Source organism: Babylonia areolata, chromosome 23 (assembly GCF_041734735.1).
Source record: "Babylonia areolata isolate BAREFJ2019XMU chromosome 23, ASM4173473v1, whole genome shotgun sequence".
Lineage (NCBI taxonomy): Eukaryota > Metazoa > Mollusca > Gastropoda > Neogastropoda > Buccinidae > Babylonia > Babylonia areolata.
In genome coordinates, this window is record NC_134898.1 from 46,725,499 (window position 1) to 46,743,840 (window position 18,342).

General features: G+C 39.5%; 2 protein-coding genes across 4 annotated transcripts in view; one reads left to right on the plus strand and one right to left on the minus strand.

The window, feature by feature from the left end:
- Window positions 1-2,529, minus strand: part of LOC143297938 (intraflagellar transport protein 88 homolog) — a 47,765-nt gene extending 45,236 nt beyond the window's left edge. Inside the window, exons 1-2 of one of the 2 annotated variants that reach the window (XM_076610548.1) lie at window positions 2,399-2,529; window positions 1,548-1,684 (exon numbers count right to left, since the gene is read on the minus strand). In XM_076610548.1, coding sequence (XP_076466663.1) covers window positions 1,548-1,658 — 111 coding nt within the window. In that variant the 5' untranslated portion in view covers window positions 1,659-1,684; window positions 2,399-2,529. The remainder of the gene's footprint in view (window positions 1-1,547; window positions 1,685-2,398) is intronic. The other variant, XM_076610549.1, reaches the window with a different exon arrangement.
- Window positions 2,530-2,842: 313 nt separating this feature from the next.
- The window catches only part of LOC143297799 (uncharacterized), a 50,168-nt gene continuing 34,668 nt past the window's right edge, over window positions 2,843-18,342 (plus strand). The window contains exons 1-5 of one of the 2 annotated variants that reach the window (XM_076610296.1): window positions 2,843-3,004; window positions 5,242-5,359; window positions 12,857-13,017; window positions 14,490-14,604; window positions 16,980-17,052. In XM_076610296.1, coding sequence (XP_076466411.1) covers window positions 2,950-3,004; window positions 5,242-5,359; window positions 12,857-13,017; window positions 14,490-14,604; window positions 16,980-17,052 — 522 coding nt within the window. In that variant the 5' untranslated portion in view covers window positions 2,843-2,949. The remainder of the gene's footprint in view (window positions 3,005-5,241; window positions 5,360-12,856; window positions 13,018-14,489; window positions 14,605-16,979; window positions 17,053-18,342) is intronic. The other variant, XM_076610298.1, reaches the window with a different exon arrangement.

The window sequence follows — 18,342 nt, forward strand, 5'->3', positions numbered from 1 at the left end:
TTGTTGTTGTTATTGTGTGTGTGCGTACGTGTGTGTGAGAGAGAGAGAGAGAGAGAGAGAGCGGGGGAGCGGCCAGGAAGGGGGTGTGGGGGGAGGAGATGGTTACAAAAGGAAATTTTCTACCCCTGCCGGAGTCTGCACTAGTTGGGTCACGGTTAAGTATGTGTGATTAAAACTGAAATAAGAGAATGATAGACAGAATTGTATGCCTAAATTACTTTGTAAATGCAACACTTGTAGAAGTGTGTGTGTGTGTGTGTGAGTGTGTGTGTGTGTGTGGTCATTTTGTTTTGTATGAGAAAGAGAGAATGAAGGGGGTGTGGCATACCATGAACCAGTTTCAGTGTGTGTTTGTGTGTGTGCATGTGTTGGGGGAGGGGGGGTAGGTGTGTGTGTTTGTATTTCAGCTTCTGAAAACAATGAGAAATAAAATGGTACCATTTCATAATCTTTTTATATGTAAAGAAACAACAACAAACAAACAAACAAAAAACAACAAACTTAGTCTTTTATGCAATATGTTTCAGGTATGCAGCATGGTGATGATCTTAATGTTCACCCTGGAGTTGACAACTTGCCACAAACCTGCAGCTGAAGACCAGCAGCAGCAAGACCAAAGAGCAGTAAATAAGCCTCCAGCAATTCTGGATTACAACAAAAACAGGGGGCCATGGACCATCATGACCAACAACTGCAGTCCTACGATGCCACAAGGAAAACCCTGAAGTGACACAAATATCTGTGTGTACATTTTCTTCAAATTGCCATGCTGAATGCACACATCTTCAACAAAAAAAGCAGGTAACAGCAGTACATTCCTGGACTTCCAGAAGGATGTAATTAGTGCCATGATTTTTGGTGACCAAGACCCGGACACTGCTAAAGATGACCACGCTGTTCATCTGTGTGGACGACACTTCATTGATGTCATCCCACCTACCCCACAGAACAAAGGAGGTGCAGAGTCTGCTGGAAGAAAGGGCAAAGAAAGGGTGTGAGGCTCTACTGCCCAGACTGCCCCAGCAAACCAGCACTGTGTCTTGAAGACTGTTTCCACAAGTACCACACACAGCGTTTTTACTGGCGATAGATGCTGGGTGAGTACACCCTTTTCATTGCTTGTGTGGACTGTGTTGGAGATTTATGGACCTGGGCACTGTTGCACAGCCTTTGACAGCATGTGTGGTTGATCACAACAGTCACAAGAAAGACTGGTTGATAACCTGGTTCATGTTGTAGCACCTACATGATGGAATGACAGTCCCAATTTTTTTTTATTGCATTTTATGGAATTTTTGTGTCACATTGACTCATTATTTGAACATGTGAGTATTAAAAACAAAATCTTAGTTCATTTTCCTTTCATTTGATTATATTTTTATCTTCAGTACTTTTTGAAATATAAGCAAATTAAAATCATTGGCGTGTTTTTCTTGTTTTTCTGAAAATTTTCTCAGCATAGGCTATAGCAAAACGTAATAGCAGTGAAGGGGTTAATTTCAAGTATGAATGTATCTATAAATCTGCACATTGATATTCCATATCACCTCTGTATCAAGGGCTGCATTGTAGTCATTGAAGCCAGAGTAGAGATCTTCTTCCTCTTCCCCTGCTAGATGAACGTGCTCCATCATCTGCAGGCGTGACACACCAGCCATAAACGTTATTCTGAATCCCTTTCAGTCTGGAAAATAGGTCGACTCATGAATTACTTCTATCTATAATCAGTTCTTTAAGAAACAAACATATAATTGTCAGTCAGAAAAAATTGCTTTGCTTTTGTGATTATTTTTGTTTTCATATGAAGCTACATACAAAGCGAAATATCATAAAATGAAAAATTATTTGAATGTTGAATTTTTCTTGATTCTTTTTAAAGACATTGAAGAAAACACACAAATATATCCTCTATCTTTAAGCAGATATTTTCTACTTTTATTTCTGTCTGGACATTAGTTTATAAATTTATCTTTATCACAAACCTTGTGGTCCATCTTGCACAGTTACTGATACATTTTCTTTCCTTTTTTTTTTTTTTTACAAAATATATCAATTCAATAATATAACAAACTGAAAGACAATGACATGTCAAAAATCAATGGGAGGGGATATAATAGTATTTCTAATTTCTTATTCAAAGACGTCTGTGATTATATTCTCAAGAATTTACTTTAAATAGGCTCCTCAACACCAGTTTCCTTGGTGCTAATGAACAATGTGCAGAAAAATGACAACAGAAATGTCCCCGTCCAGGCCAACCGCTGTTTTATCACATTTGTTTACAATGGTTACCACCTTGTGCAGTCGTTGCTCCTCATGAAAAGTCGCTACCACCCAAATTATCGCCAAAATAATCAAATGCAATGATCTTAGCATATGAAATGCACAAAACACTAACCTAGTTTTTAAATCTATGCGATCGAAGAGCTGTTTTCTGAAACGTATTTGTGATGACACAGAAGGACTGTTCCACGTTCGACCAAACGCAGACTTGAGGCAATGGAATTTTCAATCCCGTCAGTCTTTGCAGTCACAAAAGCTACACAATTAGTCGTACCATCTGACGATATTTATTTTTGATGGAGACTACTTTCGGGAATACATTTTAGAACTATTTTAACGCGAGTTTGATCACTCGTTCAGACTTCGTTTCTGCAGAATTAGCTAGCCTGTTTTACTCTGCATATATCGGAGATATAATTTTATTCATGTGTTTTTGAAAATGACTCCAAAATTGGAATCGTCTGCTTTAGTCTCAAAACTGCGCAGTCAGATTTCAGACGACCAATCATTTGACGAGTTCAGCGGTGTGAACCCGTTCCTCTGTCGGTCACACCTGTGCGGTCGGAGTTGTCTGGAGTAGCGAGTGGTGTGCGTTTGTTGTGTGTAATCTTCTCCGGTTGATGATTCTGTCTTTCAGTGTGTTTCGGTTGTGATGAGACATTTATAATGGAACTTGGAAAAGCAACGTTACGTCGAAATGGGTTGAATAGTTTACAGAATGGTAAGATGAAGACCAAGATAAGCATAATTTTGAGTTTGATTGGAGTCAAGATCTCACACAAAAAGTGGGTGTTTTGTTGCAGGAAGAAAATAGAAAGTTAAAGAAATACACAGCAAGCAGGAGATGTATACGTGAATTTTCAGAATAACAAGATACATAATTCAACTTATAAAACGGTGTAATTCTAATCACTATCCACAGTTTAATTCTTTTTACTTTGTATCATGTTTTATCAAAAGCGAAAGTCGGCCAAGAGTTTCCGGAAAACGAAATGATCCCTCATGATTTGATCTGTCAAATTTTGGCGTGTAAAGTATATGTTTGTGTTTCAATAACCTACCAGATTCATTGTCTTGAAAACGACATAATCATAAAACGTGCAACAGGAAGTTGATTGGTTATGATTGTTAAACACACACACACACACACACACACACACACACACACACACACACACACACACTCTGAGTGATAAAGTAGTATACAATAGTGAGTTATGTTTGAAGCACATTTGAAACATACACATCATTCGTGTATACATGTGTGCACATGCGCACATGCATACATACAGGTTCTCTTTCTCAAGCACACATTCTCTGCATGGTATGCTTGATACAGCTATAAGCCATTCTGCCTATCTTAGGAGTATGTGGGTGGCTTATAAAGAAGTGTTGGTGGCTGTAGGGGGTATGGTTAAAAATTGATTACAATTTTCTGCACAGCAGGTATAATTATAAATTAGAAGCTTTAGTTGTAGTAATTAAAGCTTTCTTGATAATTTTGAATATCTTTAATTCATATGTATAAACCATATGGTAACTTTATGTCAGCAGTTGATGAAGTGTCCAGTATTTCCTTAGCAATTCAAAGTAAACATAAAATGGTACAATAAAAATCCTGAGATATGTGTGAGTCGTATGGCTGTAGCTGCCAGCCTTTTTTTCTTTTTTTCTTTTTTTTTCTTTCTTTTTTTTGTTTGTTTTTTTGTTTGTTTGTTTGAAAGGTTACAATTTGCTGCTTAACAGGTATTTTTGCTATATCTTCAGTGGGGTAAAAATGATGAAAAAGAAAGACACACAAGAAAATTGTAATTGAATTGTACAAGTGAGCTATAAATCTTATAGAAAAAAAAAGAAAATCTATGTTTAAATGTTGAACTTGAAGATAATACCCTCAACTACAATTCATGCATAAATACATGTCAGTAGCTATGCATGATCATTTGATGGAGTGTCCACTTTTTTCCCCAGTATTTCCATTCCACTAAACAATGTTTTATATTTCATTTTCTCTTCAGTTGTATTTTGTGTGGGTTTTGTTTTTACGCATTGACATGATAATGACTAAGCATTTGAAGTTTCAACATTTGGACATGTATATTAAAACTTTTTTTCATAGTTTTCACATAGTTGATGTAAAAAACATTAATACATGTGTTTATAGTGTGTGGATGTTTTGTGTTTGTGTGTTCATTTTGTTGTTTTTTTTGTTGTTGTTGTTGAAAAACAAATGACTGTGTCTATACTAATCCTTAGTTCTTAATTTTACAAGTAATAGTGATACCATTTATTATTGACTTCAGGTCTGAGATCTTTTAACATACTCAGTTTGCAGCGACTCCTTTTGGTGTTTTTCTGGGTACACCTAATATAGTACACACAAACTGTGCTGCCTTTTTTTTCCTCTCTGTTCACTGGCATGCTGTTGCACAAGAACAAATAGAGAAAATATTGTACGTAAATGTTGTTTGGCTTGCAAAATGGAAAATGCCAGCATTACATGATAAGAAAATGTCGAGACATCCACTGATCCAGAATAATTGTTGCTTATTAAGGAAGAATGGGACACATTATTTTGAGTCTGTTTATTTTCATCACCTGTGTCAGTGTTTCATTAAAATATCAATTGTTTTTTTGTTGTTGTTGTTTTTTTGGGGGTGGGGGGGTGTTGTTGTTTTTTTAGGAGAGTGTAAATCTTTTATTAATTCCATGAAACCATTTAAGCATTTCTGTTCAATTTTTTTTAATTGATTAGTCAAAATGTGCGCATTCAACAAAAATTTAGCAACGTCTGTACCTCCTGAGAAGACAGTGTTTTGATTACATATTTTTGTGTTTGAAAGAAAGATAGAAAAAAAAATTGGTATATTATTCATGCTGATGGACATCAAATTTTCAAGCTTATTCCTGCCACAGACAGTGTATAGTTGATAACAATTACATTGTGATTATGTGCAGCTCTGCACCCAGACCATGGTTTGTTGTGGACGGGTGGGAAAGGGATCCACCTTGCTGCAGTGCACCTGTACCGTGACCAGGTAGAAAATGGCAGCTCCACACGTTTGGGTGAATTTGAGTAAGTCAATCAGTGGCGAGGTTCTTTTTCAGGCTTTACTGAAATTTCAGTATACTTTTAGTTTTACTTTTTAGCACAGATTTTGCATGGTTTTATCTCCATTAATAGAGTGTGTGTGTGTGTGTCATCATTATTTTTCAATGTATTCATTTAACATGCTCACACACATTCACAAATATGCACAAACATGCAAATGTCTGCTTGCACGTGTACACATGCACTTACACCAACACATACATGTATACATGTGTACACACACACACACACACACACACACACACACACACACACACACACACACACACACACACACACACACACACACACACACGCATGCATGCATGCATGCATGCATATGCACGCACACACTCACAAGTCACAACTCACAACTTGCATGTAAGCACACTCGCACACACACACACATACACACACACACACACACACACACACACACACACACTTTTTATCCTGAGAAATTGGGGCAGGTATTTGAAGCGTGATGTTCAGATTGAAAAGCAGAAAAAATATTTGCTTTTGAATTCATGTGTAAGTTTGTCAGTGTGGATATTTCAGTGTTTGCGCATTGTAAATATTCATCCATCCATTCATTCATTTATTTCCTCTCATTTGAAACATGCGGGATGGGATGGACTGATGTTTCATATTAATAAATGAGCTCTATATAATACATTCAAATATAATAATAGTAATTCACTTATCCAGTATTTGTAGGCATGTTCACAATCACAGAGAAGGGGGGGGGGGAAGAGAAGAAAGAAATGAGTGAAAATAATGATAATTTTAACAATTGCTTTGTTTTTCAAGTTCACTTCACCTTGATCATTTGAATTTATACTTGGCAATCTCTCTGTCTCTCTCTCTGTCTCTCTCTGTCTCTCTCTCTCTCTCTCTCTCTCTCTCTCTTATCTATCTATCTATCTATCTATCTATCTCTCCCATTTTCCTTCCTTCTTTTTCTCCCTTCTTCCTTTCTCTGTTCTCCTCCTCCCCCTGCTCTGTCTGAATTAAAAGAAATTACAGTTTGCAATCCTTCATGCTGATCATATTTTTGTAGTTTGCACAAACTCCCAACCCACTTAGATTTCTCTTCTTTATTTTACACAGTTACTGCCTCCACTCCCACAGCCCCCTCGCCGACCCCACCCCCCACACCCACACACACACCTCACCTTTATTCTGTCTCCACCCACACCCGTTCTTTTCATCTTCTCTCCCTCCCACTGGCCTTCCCAGGCCACCTTTCCCCATGCCCTTCTTTTTCAAATGCCTAGCCTTTGAAAACTTGCTCAGTATGGTGCACGTACATATTCATTGAAGCTGTTGTGGCAATTATATCAGAGAGGTGGTTTGTGCACTTCTGTATTACACACGCTCACACATAGTGACATACACACACAGATGTTGTATAGTGCTCAACAGGAAGGCACTGAGTCATCTACTTGCCAGTCCACATTCTTAGCAGTCAGCTTTTCGTTATGTTTGTGTTTCTCTTTCACTCGTCCTCCTTTCTTTTTTTTCTTTCTTTTTTTTTCTTTTTGTGTGTGTGTGTGTGCATAATGTGTGCAGGTTAAATAAAATATCACACATCTGTTCCTGAATAAACCATTAATTTTTTCAGTTTCATTAATTTCTCTGACTGTCCTTTTCTTTGTTTGTCCATCCCTCCATCCCCCACCCCTCTCTCTCTCTCTCTCACTCCCTCTCTCTCTGTCTCTCTCTCACTGTCTCTCCCTCTCTCTCTCTCTGTCTCAAAATTATTTCAGAAGCACAAAGATTAAGGCATAACCACACTGATAGAACAATACCCGAATATATGAGGAGGATATCTCCATGTGTAATGTCGATTATCTTCTGTTAAGTTGGCAAGGTAGATAATTGATACACTGAACTATAAAACTATCAGAATGGATGGTCGAGTTTGATTGTATTACTTAGCTTTTATTGTTTTTGTTCTGCTTGTTTGTAATGACTAATAGTAATATTTAGAGATTTTGTTGTTCATGAAACGCTAATGAGCAGAGTGTTGTTTTGCACTTATGGGGATATATTATATAAGATTTAACCCTTGTCACCCCCTTGTCAATAGACCCTTGCAGGTAATGACAATAAAATGTCAAACTCAAAGCATCTGTCTCTCTCAATCTCTCCCTCTCTCTTCTCCTGCTGTCTCTCTCCCTCCCCCTCCCCCCCCCCCAACCCCCCTCTCACTCTTCTTACTCTCAAATACATTGTCTTCCCCACCATCACTCTCTCTCAGAGCTTTGCCTTCATCTTACCTGGCACGCCTTCTTTCCTTTTCCCTGTTTTGCTGTGTTTGTTTTGTTTTTGTTTTTTTTCTTTTTCAAAATTTTGTAAATTTCTTTGATATGCTTACATCCTGTGAGTGCCTGCGGTCATATTTTTCCCCATCATGTCCCTACAGTGCTTGAGGATCTGATCTGATCTTTTTTTTACATTTCTGACAAAATGTATTGTTGGCAGTTGAAGAATTTTAATGCTAATAGTTATAGTCTCCCCCCCCCCTCCCCCCCCCTATTATGAGCAGAAACAGAAAGAAATTGTGTTTGCAATTTTGCAGTGGTGGGAGGGTGGAGTGGAGGGAGACAAATCATTATGTATGTGATATATTTGAAAAGACATACACATGCATGTGCGCACACACACACACACACACACAATCACACTTCATTGCACTGCTACCCCCCACCTCCCTTCCCTGTTCAAAATGTAGCCAGCAGAAGCATTCAGTGAGAAAGTTCACACAGAGTCTAGTCGTCAGCCCTCATTTATAATTGAACAAATTTCTAGGTGTGCTGGGAATCTACCTTAGATTTTCATGGGTGACTGCACACCAGGGCTGTCCACGATCCCCTACATTGCTGTCTGTGATTCCAATCAATGAACTGATGAAACTGGGTGATAAGTACACCTGTTCTGTATAGTATGGCAGTGGGTAAATGGGCTAGCAATCCCGTTTATGATACAAACATGTTCACACATACACACAAATACACACACACATGCTGACAAACAGACATTTTGTATACTTGTTCTCACACACACACACACACACACACACACACACACACACACACACACACAGTGACACATGCACACAGTCACACACACAGTCACACTCACACACACACACACACACACACACACACACACACACACACACACACACACACACACACACACACACACACACAGAGCCAAAGACAGAGAAAAAGACTGAAAAACAAAGCAAGAGAGTCATTCTTATTAGATGCCCTCAGTACATTTTAAAAAATGTTTTAGTTACAACTATAATGAACCCATCACATCACAAACCCGCCAAGACTGCTGAGAATTAAAACCAAAAAAAGGGGTGGGCTGTTATTTGCACGGTTTCATGATCATGTGTTCGAACAGGGGGGATCAATGGGCATCAGCATAAATTGTGATAAAGTTAACGACAGTGTAACATCTGCAGTCCATCATTGTGCCTAAGTATGGCCATTCAGAATTTTTATGGGGGTAGGGAGAGAGAGATAATGCTTCCCTAGTCCTTAGATTAACTTAGGTTTGATGCCTCCTCAGGCTCCTGGGACACAAATTCTTGGTGTGATTTCTTATGACATTGTGTTGTTTTCTTCTGTTTTTTTCATTTCTTGTGTTTGGCAGGAAAGGAAATATAATCCACACACACACACACACACACACACACACACACACACACACACACACACACACACACACACCACCCCTTTTTCTCTTTTTTTTTCCTTTGGTTCACAACATTGTTTTGAAAATCCTTCCTGAGTACCAGGTCTTTTTTGAGCAGTTTGCTAACTACAAGTACAAGCAAAAATGATTTGATTTGTACTCACGAAACCAAATCAAATCAGTGTTGCTTATACTAAAGCCCAGCCAAAGGCAAAGGGGCCATTTCAGAGTTGTTGAACTAACCCCAATTGTTCTCCAACCTTTTACTCATGACACAATTCCAACCAAACGTTTTCAACAACAAAAAGGCTTTAACGCCACTACCACCACCACCACCACCACCTGTGAGCAGGAACTGAGGAAGTGTCTATTGAAAGGCAGTGCTCAACAAGCTGTGGAACCCCCTCAGATTTCAGTTTCCAGTTTCAGTTTCCTAAGGAGGAATCACAGCATTCAAACAGATCCATTATACGTTACACCACATCTGTTAGGCACATGCCTGGCCAGCAGCATAACCCAACTCGCTAAGTCAGGCCTTGAGTGCATGCTTATATGTCATTATGTGTGTACCATTCAGAGTGGATTTCTTCTACTGATTTTTTCCAGAGGACAACACTTTCGTTGCCATTTGTATTTGTATTTCTTTTTATCACATCAGATTTCTCTGTGTGAAATTCGGGCTGCTCTCCCCAGGGAGAGCGCGTCGCTACACTACAGCGCCACCCATTTTTTTGTATTTTTTCCTGCGTGTAGTTTTATTTGTTTTTCCTATCGAAGTGGATTTTTCTACAGAATTTTGCCAGGAACAACCCTTTTGTTGCCATGGGTTCTTTTACCTGCACTAAATGCATGCTGCACATGGGACCTCGGTTTATCGTCTCATCTGAATGACTAGCGTCCAGACCACCACTCAGTGTCTAGTGGAGGGGGAGAAAATATCGGCGGCTGAACCATGATTCGAACCAGCGCACTCAGATTCTCCTGCTTCCAAGGCGGACGCATTAACTCTAGGCCATCACTCCACTTATGGAACCTCGGTTTATCATCTCATCCGAATGACTAGACGCTCAGTTTGATTTTCCAGTCAAACTTAGGAGAAAGGGCAAGAGCAGGATTCAAACCCAGACCCTCACAGACACTGTATTGGCAGATGAGCATCTTAACCATTCTGCCAGCTTCCACATAAACAGAACAAAATGGAGTCACCAACAGTGCATGGCAGCCCATGTCCTTATAATGTAACAGTACCAGTCTTATACATGAAGGACCAGACACCCCCCTGGCCTGCCACCAAACGTGAAGAAAACAAAGAAGAGGAGATGGACGGGAAATGCAGTACGATGAAAAGAGGACACCAGGCAACAACCAGTGGAAGAACCAGATGAAGAAGATAAAATGTATCAGCAGGATGGAAGAATAAGCCCAGGACAACAACAACCAAACAAGCTGCAGCTCTGAAGATGACGTCAGAGGATAAAAGGCGATGAACCCGAAGGGCAAGAGACAATGACAGAAAACACGAGAAGAGAACCCACAGACATGTAAAAACATACAATAGCGAACAGCCAACTCTGGACCATTAACAGACAAAAATGGACATAACCAAATGCAAAATACATTACAGACACAACACAATAAGGATGGTCTCAGTATAGACCAGTCATCCCTGATGATGGAAATGTCTAATTTCCCTTAAAAAAAAACAAAAAAAAAACAGTACCAGTCTTTCACTCTCATTGTGCTGGTCCATTGGTTGGTCTGTCCCACACCTTCCTGCTGGCTGGCTGATGCCCCATTTAGCAGTGCTGCTTGTCAACTTCAACAGATGGCTGTCACGCATCATTAGAGTCTGTGAATACGAGTACTTGATAATGTGGAAAGATCTTTGTTAACCTATTTTTTCAGGGAAGGGGTGGTTTTTTGACTCACTTGTGGAAACAAAGTGAGTCTATGTTTTAACCCGGTGTTCGGTTGTCTGTGTGTGTGTGTGTGTCTGTGTCTGTGTGTCCGTGGTAAACTTTAACATTGACATTTTCTCTACAAATACTTTGTCAGTTGACACCAAATTAGGCATAAAAATAGGAAAAATTCAGTTCTTTCCAGTCATCTTGTTTAAACAATATTGCACCCCTGGGATGGGCACAAAAGAAAAGAAGCCTAATTATATGCAAACTGCATTTACTGTTATATTTATATTTTTTGTACTCTCTAAACTTGGCACTTTGATCTGATATTCTGACACAACAACAAGAGCAGTCATTATTATCACTTTTTGTTCAAACAGGAACTTCCTTTGCTAAGCATGGAAGTTTTATTCATTTTGCAAACGTTTTGGTGCAGATAGTAAAAAAGGGAAATTACTCTGTAATTAATGCTAGGGGACTTAATTTGCAACAAGTGAGTCTTGAAGGCCTTGCCTCTCTTGTTTTTATTGGGGGGTTGAGGTGGTTGTTTTTTGTTTTGTTTTTTTTTGGGGGGTGGGGGGATAGGGGGTGGGTGTTGAATTATTAAATCAGACATCGATTGATTGCTGATTGACAGACAAGTAGGAAAGGGGAAAGGTTTGCTTCTGGCATATAATTTCCATTGTTTGGAAGTTTGGGGTTTTGGTGCTGTGTATTTGCTTTCCTTATATAAACAAAGTATATTTATTAAATTTTATTAAAACACATAAGTATTGCCAGTTGTTGCAGATCTATTATCTACCTGGTTTTTGCCTGTCTTCAGAGGCATGTTGTCTACACCTGAAGGAAGATTGAATTATTGTATAGTATGAACTAGTAAACACACACACACACACACACACACACACACACACACACACACACTTCCTCTACAAATTGGATTAGTGCTCATCATAATTAGTTCTGGTGCTTCTCATCATGATCAAGAGAAGATACAATGCATTATTTCAACATACCTCATCTAAATCGGCATTGTGAGTTATATAAGGGTCCTTCATTTGATGCCCTCGTTTGTCATGTGTGTATGCTGTATTGTGTGATTTTATGTGCCGAGTCTGCAAACACTATTTTTGTCAATTACTGAATTAGTATGCTTTTACTGTTTTCGTCTTCACAGTCAAGAAAAAATAGTCCACAAACATAATCCACATTATGTATGATAAATTATGAAATGTAACAGTGACGACTGTCATATTGTTACTCATGATCCTCATGATGATGATGAAGATGATGGTAACAATTTTGCTTTTTATGCTGCTGTTTTACCCTAAATCAAAGCAGTGTTCTGCAAAATTTGCTGTAGAACTTCAGTTACTTCTGCAGTATTGTTTGTGTGTTTCACACACACACTCACACACACACACACACACACACATATTTATAGATAGACAGATAGATATAGGTATATATATATATATATATATATATATATATATATATAATCTATATCTATCTACCTATCTGTCTATGGTTGTGTGTGTGTGTCTGTCTGTCTGTGCGTGTGTGTGTGTCTGTGCGTGTGTGGCTACTGAATGTGTGTGCATATATATATACATTGTGTGTGTGAGTATGTATATGCGTGTGTGTTGCTATCTTATGTGTGTGCATACAAACATGGTGTGTGTGTGTGTCTCTACTGAATATGTGTGTATGCATACATTTCTTGTATGTGTGCGCGTGTTGCTACCGTATGTGTGTGCATGCATACATGGTGTGTATGTGTGTGTGTTGCTACTGTATGTGTGTGTGTGTCGCTACTGAATATGTGTGCATGCTTACATTTCTTGTGTGTGCATGTGTGCAGCAATGTGCAGAGTGTCCACTGGAGCTGCAGCCTGCAGGATGAGTGCTGCTTCATGGCGGTGGTTCACCACGACATGGTCACCGTGTGGAGGGTCAGCGGGGCCGTGCCTCGCCTGGCCTTCAAACAGGTCCGCAAGATCAACGTGCAGCCTGTGCCGCAAGGTGTGTATGTTTTCATGCACATGTTAACCAGGTTTAATGAGGACAAGGTGTGTCTGTTTCTTGTACATGTTCACAAAGACGAGGTGTGTAGATTTAGTGCACAAGTTCACAAAGACAAGTTGTGTATGTTTCTTTTACATGTCCATATGGTTTAATGACAAGGTGTGTATGTTTCATGTACATGTTCACAAAAACAAGGAGTGTAGGTTTCATGCATGTGTTCACAAGGTTTAATGACAAGGTGTGTGTTTCGTGTACATGTTCACAAAGACAAAGTACGTTTCTTTTGCATGTTTGTAAGGTTTAGTGACAAGGTGTGTGTGTTTCGTGTACATGTTCAGAAAGTTTCATGACAAGGTGTGTGTGTTTCATGTACATGTTTACAAAGTTTAAGGACAAGGTGTGTATGTTTCATGTACATGTTCACAAAGTTTAAGGACAAGGTGTATGTTTTCTGTACATGGTCAGAAAGTTTAAGGACAAGGTGCGTCTGTTTCATTACATGTTCACAAGGTTAAAGGGCAAGACATGTGTTTTATGTACAAATTCAGAAAGATTAAGGACAAGGTGTATATGTTTCATGTACATGTTCACAAGGTTTAATGACAAGGTGTGTGTTTCATGCAGATATTCACAAAGACAAGTTGTGAATGTTTCGTGTACATACTCACAAAGATAAGATGTATACATCCTTTTACATGTTCATCAGGTTTCATGACAAGGTATGTGTGTATGTTTCATGTACATATGTTTGCAAGGTTTAATGACAAGATATATGTTTCATACATGTACATGTTCACAAAGACGAGGTGTGTATGTTTCATGTACATGTTCACAAGGTTTAAGGACAAGTGTGTATGCACTGTATGTTTCATGTACTTGAACACAAGGTTTCAAGACATTTCTGTGCTTTGTCTCACTCTGCCTGTGTGCTGTTGAAGATTTGTCTGACTTTGCAACATCAGAACATTTTGTGATGAGTGGAAGTGAGAAAACAGTGATTGCCAGGGCAAGGTATCCAAAGTTGCAAGGAAACGCATTTGACATAGTTCCTTTGTTCTATCATTTCTCTGTGTGTGTGTGTGTGTGTGTGTGTGTGTGTGTGTGTGACTGCATGTTGGCAAGGAAGCAGTAGTCAGTTGAAGCACCCCAGTCATAAAGGTCTTCCCTCCCTCAACCACCACCCTCCCCCCATCCAAAAACTGTCAGAATGAAAAATGACATCCATTGAAATGTATTCATTGTGTTTGTCTTTCTGTTAGAAATCGAAAACATTTTTCATTTTTTGCATGTGTGTGTGTGTGCGTGTGTTTGATGCTTAAGGATGCAAGTGGGATTTTTCCTTGGTTTTTGTTGTTGTTGTTGTTGGCTTTTTTCATAGGGAAAAGTGTACAGCAAACAATTATATAAGACTTAAGAGCAGTGGTAATATCATTTTTTTACCTTGAATTTTCCTTTCTTTCTATACCCAGGGTGTTTATGGAACCCCAAGAACGATGTCCTGTGCCTGCTGAGTCGACAGCAGTGCAGCTTCTACTTCCGACATGCACACAACCGGGGGAGCTTTGCATTCCCGTCTTTAGAGCAGTGAGTGTCTGCCTGCTGTCATATGACATGTTCACTGAACCAGCAAAACTGCCTCCACTCTGATTAATTAAAGTGGAGCAGTGGTGGTCTTGCGCTTAGAGCATCCTATGAGGGAGTGAGTTTCCTGGCCTCGATTCCAACTCAAACTGGGGTTTTTAGTATTCAGACACCAGTGTACCAGTGGAGTGTGTGTGATGGTCTTGGTGCTTGACTTTTGGATGAGACTATAGATATAGGTACTGTTTGCAGCTTACTACAACCTACAAGAGAATCCATGGCAACAAGAATTGTCCCTGGCAAAATTTTGCAGAAATATCCATATACATAAAAAAGAATAAAAAATATCATTAAGAAAAAACATGCAGACATAAAAAATTAAAAGCATGGATTAAGGTGATACACTCTTCCTCAGTGGAGCAGTCCACATTCCATACAGAGAAATCTGCTGTACCAGAACTACCATGCCATACAGTGCAAATTCATAATACAGTGCACAATCCAATGCAAAGATATTGTTTGTCCAGGTTCCTGATTAACAAGTTGCTTTATGATTATAAGTTTTGAATAATTTGATGTTCCAGTCCTCGACTACCTTGTAATGCATTCTGAACAATCCATTGTTGGACTAGGAGCGATGTTTATTTTGTAACTTAACGACTAACAGGGTGAGAAGAGAATTTCATTGTGTGCCTGGTTCCTGTTTGTTTTGGGGTTGTTGTTTTTTTGTTTTTTTTGCATTTTTGTTGTTGTTGTTGTTTGTTTTTTGATTTCATGGTTGACTGGCTGTGAGGACAGGCACAACAGCCGAATGGGTAGAGTGTTGTACTATCAGTCTGAGGGTCCTGAGTTCGATCCTGTAGGTGTAGGATGGATATATTTCTGATCTTCCAAGTCAGCATCTGTGTAGGCCTACTAGTGTCTGAACCTCTTTTCATGTGTATACACATGCAGAAAATCAAATATGCACAATAAAGACCCCACAACCCATGTCAGCGTTCTGTGCATCGTGGAAATGCAAATATATTCAGCATGCATGCCCTAAAAACAAGTATGGCTGCCTGCTTGGCAGAATAGAAGTGGTCATACACATAAAAGCTCACTCGTAGATCTATATGAGTGAAGTGGAAGTTACAGCCCACAAATACAACAAGAACAAGGCTTTGTCTCTTTTTATCGACGGGCGCAGTAGCCAAATGGTTAAAGCATTGGACTTTCAGTCTGAGGGTCCCGGGTTCAAATCTCGGTGACGGTGCCTTGTGGGTAAAGGGTGGAGATTTTTCCGATCTCCCAGGTCAACGTATGTGCAGACCTGCTAGTGCCTGAACCCCCTTCATGTGTATACGCAAGCAAAAAATCAAATACGCATGTTAAAGATCCTGTAATCCATGTCAGCGTTCGGTGGGTTATGGAAACAAGTACATACCTAGCATGCACCCCCTCCGAAAGCGGAGTATGGCTGCCTACATGGCGGGGTAAAAACGGTCATACACATAAAAGCTCACTCATGTATATATGAGTGAACGTGGGAGTTGCAGCCCACGAACGCAGAAGTAGTCTCTTTTTATCTCACATCTCCGTCTATCTCTGTCTCTCTCTTTCTAAATTTCTCTCTGTTATACTCCATGTTTCAGTTTCAGTTTTTCAAGGTGGCGTCACTGCATTCGGACAAATCAAGATTTCTGCTCTACACTGCATCTACTAGGCAGATGCCTGACCAGCAGCATAACCCAATGCACTCAGTCAGGCCTTGAGTGTATGCATATTTGTGTACCCAACATAGTGGATTTTTTCTACAGAATTTTGCCAGAGGACAACACCCTCGTTAGCATGGGTTCTTTTTCAGTGTGCCAAGTGCATGCTGCACACAGGACCTTGGTTTATCCTCTTATCTGAATGACTAGACATTTAGTTTGATTTTCCAGTCAAACTTGGGAGAAAGGGCGAGAGCGGGATTCGAACCCAGACCCTCACGGACTCTGTATTGACAGATAAGCGTCTTAACCATTCTGCCACCTTTCTCCTGTTATACTCCATGTCCATGCTTTATCTGTTATTCTCCATTTCCTTTGATGAATGATAAAGAATGTTGTTTTGTTTTGATTTAACTCACTCAGTACGGCCAGTCCTCTCTTCTCCCCTGCACAGACCCCTCGGATGTCCAGTGGGTGTCTGAATGACCTAACCTTTAGCTTCCGTCGTCAGAACTGTGGTATTCTTTGTCAACATTCACCTCTTCAGTATAAGAACGTTCCGCTTGCAATACTTTGATGATGGTAATTGGGATGAAACACTGTTAACGTCATCTCTTTCGCCGTTTGTATGGAGAGAGTTAACATCTTTTCTTCTTATCTTCCCTCCTGTCTTGAACGTTTCAGTGAGAAAATATCCTGTGGATGCTGGGCCTCTGATGGGAAAAGACTGGTTATCTGTGTCGGTGCTGCCTTGCTGGTGGGTGACTATGTGCTTGTGTGTTTATTTCTGTCCGTCTTTCCTTTTGATTTTCTGTCTCTGTCTGCCACTTTGTCTGTGTCCTTTGTCTCTTTGTCTCTCTCAGTCTCTGTCTCCACATGGTTAGAAAAAAAAAGAGTGTTAGTGCTGTTTTGCTGGTAGATGGTTATATATATGGTTTTCTATTGTTGATTTTTTGTTTGTTTTTTCGGTTTTGTTTTTCTTTCTTTTTATTTTCATCTGTCTGTATTTCTTTCTTTCTGTCTGTCTGTCTGTCTGTCTCACTATCTGCAGATGGGGAAAAAGTGGTGGTTTGCACGTAGGTGGTTACAATAGTTCCTTTTTCTTTATTTCTTTGTTGTTGTTTTTTTTTGTTTGTTTTTTTTCAGACTATACGGCTTCCTCTCTTAACAGTAAAACCAGTAAATAAGTAAAGTTTGAAAGAGAGTTCTGTACCATTTAGCATCATGGGAAGAAAACATGTTTTCTGATTTTTTGTTTTAACCTGGTTACAACTCTCCAGCAAAATGGGAAGAAAACTGAATAAAGTATATATTTGTAATATCTACCATCATAGAAATACCAACCCTGACCCCCACATACCCTCCCCTCCCCCAACCCCCCCCCCCCCCTCCTTCCCCCCTCCCCCCCCAAAAAAAAATCAATGAGTTTTTTCCATTCATCACATCGAAAGAGGAAAAAAAGACAACAAAGTGGTGTTGTGCAAGTCAGCATCATAGTGGAAAAAAAAAAGAAGGAAATAAAATATAAGTAAAATAATTTTTTTTAAAAACAACTTTTCTTTGGACTTATTAACATCACCAAGAATGTCGGTGTCTGCCTTCTTCCCCTTTCAATGGATGATGAACGTCAGTTTCCTTGTGTTTATCTGCCTTTCCTTTTCGTTCGTTCCTCCTCTCTTTCCTCCTTTCTTTCTTTCTGTCTGCTGTGTGCTTTTCCTTTTCTCTTCTTCTGTCTGTCTGTGTTTGTCTGGGGCTGGTCTGTTGTCATGGAAAATTGACTGAGGTCTTTGTCCTAACAACAGATGTTAACTCTTGGAAGGTGTTTTTCCAGTCATTTTGTCAGTGCTGGTTGTGTTTTGTGTGTGTGTGTGTGTGTGTGTGTGTGTGTGTGTGTCTGTTTTTCCGTTCTGTGTTTGTTAAATTTGGAGTGTTGTTCTTTCTCTTTTTTTTCTTTTTTTTAAATTTTTTTTTTTAATGTCTGCTTTCTCCACTCCCTCTGTGTGTGTGTGTGTGTGTGTGTCTGTCTCTGTCTCTCTGTCGCTGTCTC